The sequence below is a fragment of the Dermacentor andersoni genome, chromosome 3 (assembly GCF_023375885.2).
Source record: "Dermacentor andersoni chromosome 3, qqDerAnde1_hic_scaffold, whole genome shotgun sequence".
NCBI lineage: Eukaryota > Metazoa > Arthropoda > Arachnida > Ixodida > Ixodidae > Dermacentor > Dermacentor andersoni.
The window spans coordinates 22280068-22286153 of record NC_092816.1 but is presented as its reverse complement, the minus strand read 5'-3'; the positions used below and the strand labels follow the sequence as shown (position 1 = coordinate 22286153).

General features: G+C 46.0%; 1 protein-coding gene across 1 annotated transcript in view; it reads right to left on the bottom strand.

Annotated features, from left to right (window-relative positions):
• Window positions 1–348: 348 nt before the first annotated feature.
• The window catches only part of LOC126520761 (lachesin-like), a 140678-nt gene continuing 134940 nt past the window's right edge, over window positions 349–6086 (bottom strand). The window contains exons 6-9 of the mRNA XM_055065419.2: window positions 5726–6013; window positions 4379–4462; window positions 2567–2635; window positions 349–586 (exon numbers count right to left, since the gene is read on the bottom strand). Of these exons, the coding sequence (XP_054921394.2) occupies window positions 504–586; window positions 2567–2635; window positions 4379–4462; window positions 5726–6013 (524 nt within the window). The 3' untranslated portion in view covers window positions 349–503. The remainder of the gene's footprint in view (window positions 587–2566; window positions 2636–4378; window positions 4463–5725; window positions 6014–6086) is intronic.

The following is a 6086-nucleotide window of genomic DNA, read 5'->3' as shown; positions in this document are numbered from 1 at the left end:
AACGAGCTCAGTCCACAATGATGGTCGTTTGGCACCGCCGGCCCGTCCGTGCAGAACACGAGAGCAATGACGGCCACAATACTCACCGAGATGCCATGGGCGCCTGCAGTGATCGTGTTGGTTTACTCACACTCTAAGTAAATAAATAAATAAATAAATAAATAAATAAATAAATAAATAAATAAATAAATAAAACGTCACCACTCGAGAAATGATTAGGACTGCGCAATAAATGCTGAAAGCGATTTCTCAATGCCACTTTTCTCAATCTCCACGATAATTCACGAATAGTCTGCAAACCTATTCCGTCCACATGATCCGTGAATAGCACGCTTTGATAACAAGAGAAAACACTCATCAATATTTTTTTAATAAACACTAAAACAAAAGATATCGCCACACAGAGTCGTCGTCTCTATAGTGTCCCCGCACTGACGACGACACAGCTCCTCACTGCTATCCTCAGGGCCTCCTGGTACTGCTTGCACTCACACCGTTCTCTTTCATTTCGCGCAGAGAAGCACCAGTAGAACGGCCACGAGCCTCGCACGGGCGCCGTCCAAGACAGAAATGCCGCCGCTTGTGTCTGCAATAAAACGAAAACGAAAAAGAAATATGAGCCATTCCACTCTTTGAAGGCGGATGACAAGCGAAGCTGTTCAGCACACGACACAGATGTGACATAGAATTTTGAACAAAGATACGAACATATTTACTGTGCTGGTCGGTGGACATCACGACGATAGGTACGCACGAAGATTCTCGTGTCACCTCTGTTATTACATGCGTCGGTCATGTAAGACAATGAAGGGCTCACACCCTCTTGACCGATGGTTCATAGCACCGTAAATTAAAAAAAAAAAGTTTAACGCGGCCTTCCCATTACGACGTCAGAAGGGAAATGAAATTCTACGCTGGAATGATGAGCGGCAACGCAGCAAGCCGTGGAAGAAGACGACACGACGAACGCGCGAGCATAGGCACGAGCGCGTTCGAGCGGTTGCGCTGGGCACAAACGAGCCAGCTATTGAAGAAGACGACGATGCTCGTGTCACTGCTGATGATGATAGTTGATGCTGATGTTGATGATGACAACAGTTTCATCTCGCCAATGAATGACCGGCAATGGAGCCAGCTGCGGAAGGAGACGACGATGCTCGATCCACTGTTGATGATAGTTGACGATGATGCTGATGATGACGACAACAGTTTCATCTCGCCATTGAATGAGCGGCAATGGAGCCATCTGCGGAAGGAGACGACGATGCTCGAGCCACTGCTGATGATGATAGCTGACGATCATGCTGATGATGACGAAGACAGTTTCATCTTGCCAATGAATGAGCAGCAATCATCAGTGAACCGATGACGCCACGCTACTGTGGCGCCGTCTCGTAGCGGTCGTCACCGCAGAGCCCGTATTGCGCGGCACTACGCTGTTGTTCTCACGCTTTCGCCATAACCTTCTCCTGCGCTTTCCTCCCGGTGCTCTCTTCGCTATCGTCGTCTGTCATTCCCCGCGACGCTCCGCGTTCGATCTTTCATCCTTCGCTGTGGTCGTTCGCTCGGTTGCGCGGAGAAAAGACGCCAAAGGACGCCGCCGAGCGACGCCGACACCAAAAGCAGGAATGGGCATTAGCTGCGCTCTAAAACAACATATATGCGAGCGTTTTCAGTTGAGGTCGACGATACACAAAGACAAAATAAATTTGCGGCAGTGTCTGTTCTCCCGGCAGCCGAGAGAACTACTGAAACGAATTTATCCCGGCACTCACCTACTATTGGCTCTCGGAAGGTTAGGGTAGCTCAGGTGAGGTGAGGATACACCTGCAGACTCTCCGGCACACCTGCAGACAGTTTTTCTCGGCAGTTTGTCACGTGACTTTTGAGCACCAATAGGTGGTGAGTGCCGAAAGAAATTCGTTTCAGAAGTTCTCCCGGCTGCCGGGAGACTGGACTCTGCGTTGCCTAAATTTAATTCAGTAAACAAGGAGGCCGGCGAATTGGCCTTTGTGGAGAGGGAGTGAGGGAGCTGAATATGTCGCAGTATCGATGCCTCCCATTGCGAAGCTCCACAGTGTGTGCGTGATCCTTTCGTCATTTCTCTGGATAAATCCAGCCTCTGCATGTGGCCACTTCTGGTAGGCACTAATGCATGGAATGTCTAGTTGACAGTCTTATGTGAGCATGTAGCGGACTGGAAAAGGCCAGAAAGACGATAAAGCTATGGAACATTTATTGAAACTATAGAATTTAGTCGGCCTAACACAGTCTGATTGTGGTGTGTTGTGTATTCTGCGTGCGGCATAACTCCAACAACAGCATTTTCCATGGGTTCAGAAATGGCGTTGTAGTGCTAAGAAGCTGCACTCCGAGTTGTTGGCCGTTTAACCACTTGTGAAGTAGCCGGATTGGCCCGAAACACTGCGTTTAACTTATCCCACTTTACTGCTCGGAGATGTCACTTACTTTACAGGCTCACTCGATCGTTGTCTCTTTTGTTTCTTATATTGACGAGCTTTCCTGCTGTTATTAAGATGAAACACCTTTTCGCTCTCGTACTTGCCTTGTGGTGTACCATCCTGGGAGTCCTTGTCCTCAGAAAAGCCGTCTTCGGATGCAAAATATTTCCCATCTGAAGAAAGAAAAGAAAACCTTAGAGCGTCAAGAATTTATATAAGGGCGATTTACAGAATAGCATAGTTATGTACGAGAAAAACCAGAACAGTTAAGGTTACCGGCAACGACGTTATTACATAGCAATCAAAGCAACACCACGACATTACAAGAAACTTCGCAAAACAACACAAAACTTAGTATATAACTGTACGACATGTCCAAGAGCCAAAGAGCCGCCTCCGGCTTTATTGTGCACCTTCTCCTATCACGTCAATAAAAAAATAACGAGAGCGAATGATATTAAGCATGCATTCGTGACTACAGGTGATCTTTCGCAAACTCTCGGTCACAACAGTACAAAGAAAATCACTGTTCAATAGATGGTCTTGTTTCCCCATGCGGCTTCTTTCTTCGAGGCGGCATGCATCGTTGAGTTGAGAATAAAGTGCCGAGAGAAGGACGCAAAGCTTCAAAAAAATTACGCATCCTGGAAAGAAAGTGCATCTGCTCGCAATTCTAGACGCCGGTGGTATTTTTTCTTGCCCTTGGCCGTGTACAGAATAAGACCTCGTGAGCAAAGCAATTTCACATTGATTTTTTCCATAAGCAAACGTAGTCTCATGCCAGGTGAGCCCGCCACTTGACGCAACCATCCGCTGAGCTGGAAGCTATAAGGCTGAACATCTGGACAAAGCAAATGCAGTGTGCGCCTCCAACAAAACACATCTCGTAGATCACTTTTGTTCCAAAGACCGTTGATTTCTATTTCGTTTATTGAAATTAAAGTAAAACGAGCAGATTTAAAAAAAAATGTTTTCCGAAAACCCAAACATTGTTGCCAAGGAGACCGGCGTGAACGGTGAGAAAACCTGTTGTAGCGCCTGTCCCCCAACCACCCTTTTCCCGCTTACACATATCTCAACATTGAGAAAACCAAAGATTGCACACAAGTAAAAAAAAGAAAGAAAGAAATAGATGGCGACTAGGCACTCATTTAGATGGATATTTAGAAACTAAAGAATGGCGACGGCTACTCCTTTTAACAGAACACAGCATCGCAGAAAGATTTCGGAGGTTGTGGTTCGGCTCCCACACTCGGTAAGTTATCTTTTCATCCACTTTAATTTCCCTCAAACTTAAATATATCTTTAATTTAAACTGAAAAAGGACGCCTAACTTCAGCTACACTTTCCTTGACTTCATTGCATGTACGTTGTCCTTCACACGGCTGATACCAACAAAAACTTGTGTTCGTCCATTCCCATTATTTTCCTCGCTGAGTTGTAGCAAGCGTCTTAACTGCCCGTGATGTGAATATTTAAATTAGGCTGTGAGATTTATTCAGCCAATCGTGTTGCATTTACTGTCTCCGTCCAACGCTGGTACAGTGATGGGTGGCCGGTTATAAAAATTAATTTATGAGTCTTAACAACCAGCGTGGCATTTTCATTGCGGAATGCTTGTTTCTCTTCCAATTACATGTGCACGTTTCCTGGTGTGAATACGCCAATAAACAAGTAGAAAATGTGGTGCTTATTGTATTGTAGCTTTTGCTTCGTTCACGTGGTGGTTGCGGTAGGAGCAGAGAAACTTCCGGCTTGGCACTCTCACTGCTCTTACACGGAGTGTGCAGACAGATCTGACATCACCATAAAAGTGGGCGTACAACTAGGGCTGGCAAAATATGTTTTCCAATCTAGGCGTTTGAGCGAAGCCTATTCAATGCACGAAAAAAGAAAGAAAAATCACAGTTGCTCACCGTGGTAGGAACTGCGGCCATAGGGGTGCCTATCCGCTTGTTGAGAATCCAAACTTTGCTGTTGCCGGGAATGCGGTGAAAGCTCTGCGCGGAGTGGAAAAATGATCAGGCTTCATACAGCAAAATTCATAACGCAAGGAGTCGAATACACGAAGCATTTCTTTTTCTCACAAAATGTCAAGGTGACATAAGCTTTGATCGAAACCACTCTGATCGAAGGGGAAAGCCTTATAAAACGTTGTTCAATAATTATTTATAATTTTCTTCCTACAATAGTCTTCGGTCATTCTTTTCTTGTTGCGGCCTAATGCGCTTAGGATAATTCTGTTTGATTCTAGGTTCATCCCATTAGGCGGGATTTGCCAAACTTAAAGGCCTCAGACATTGGCCTGCCTCCCAATACATATGTTCTGCGGCTCCTAATATCTTAGCAATACATTAAGTGCAGAGATTGTTAGTTGTAATACCGGTCACTGGAATTGGAATTACAAGTTAGCGTTTGATGTCGGTTAATGGAAACTGTTAGTTTTTTATATTGGTTACTCGACCTCATACCGGCGCTCAACAGGCGGACTATGCAGAAGAAAAGTCCTAACTCAACTTTCACTTTCCTCTCTCTCTCTCTCTCTCTATATATATATATATATATATAGCGGTGGGTGGGCGGTATATATATATATATATATATATATATATATATATATATATATATATATATATATATATATATATATATATATATATATATATACCGCCCACCCACCGCCCTTCCCCCTCCTCCTCTTATACACATAAACTATTCTTCTTTATCGGCCCGCGATCTGACTACCAATGCATCCAGTTCAAACTAGTAAGATTGTGTGACAAAAGAAGTGAAAAATTCAGTTCAAAGGTAATCTGCGAAAAGGATAAGGTAATGGCTTCGTTACAAGCTCAATCATATTTGTGCAAGCTCAATCACTTTGAGCACTGTTCGTGCTCCTTGATGCTAGTAAGGCTATCATTCGAGTTATAAAAGTGTGGATGGGATAAGACATTGACGCAGAAAAACGAAGACACAGGTTAATTTGGCTCCTCAGTATTTCCTGCGTTTCATCCAAACTCCACGCTTTCCTCGAGGAGCAATGTTGAATCATTGCTTTCAGAGGCCAGATCCTCTGAAAGCAATGATTCAACATTGCTTTCGACATTGCGTTTCACAAAGACTGAAAGCTGGGCTGGGGCTCCTCTGCTCTCCTGCGAGAGCACTGCTCGCGGATCGCCTCGCTCAGAAGCAGTTTTACGAGCCTCTTGTGACGCGACTCGCGAATAAACGACAACCCGTTCCGCAAGTGACAGGTAACGCACCGTAGAGCTTGACCGAGCCTTCGGTGGAGCCGAGCAGGTTCTCGGAGAGGCAGCGGTACGTGCCGAAGTCCCTCTCGCGCAGCTGCCTGACGGTAAGCTGCATGTGGGCCTTGTAGCCGCCTTTGCGCACGCTCAGCGAGTACTTGTCGTTGTCCAGGAAAATCTTGTGCGTGTCCTTGGCCCAGTAGTTGACGGCCGGAGGGTACGCCTCGCTGTGGCAGTCCAGCGTCACGTTTGCCCGCTGCGGTGCGCCCACGAGCTGCAGCGGGATCCAGATCACCGGTGGAACTGCGCCAGCACCGCGGTCGCCAATGAGCACTCCCGTTTTCCTGCCCAACGTGCGCGCTGCTGTGCAGCCGAC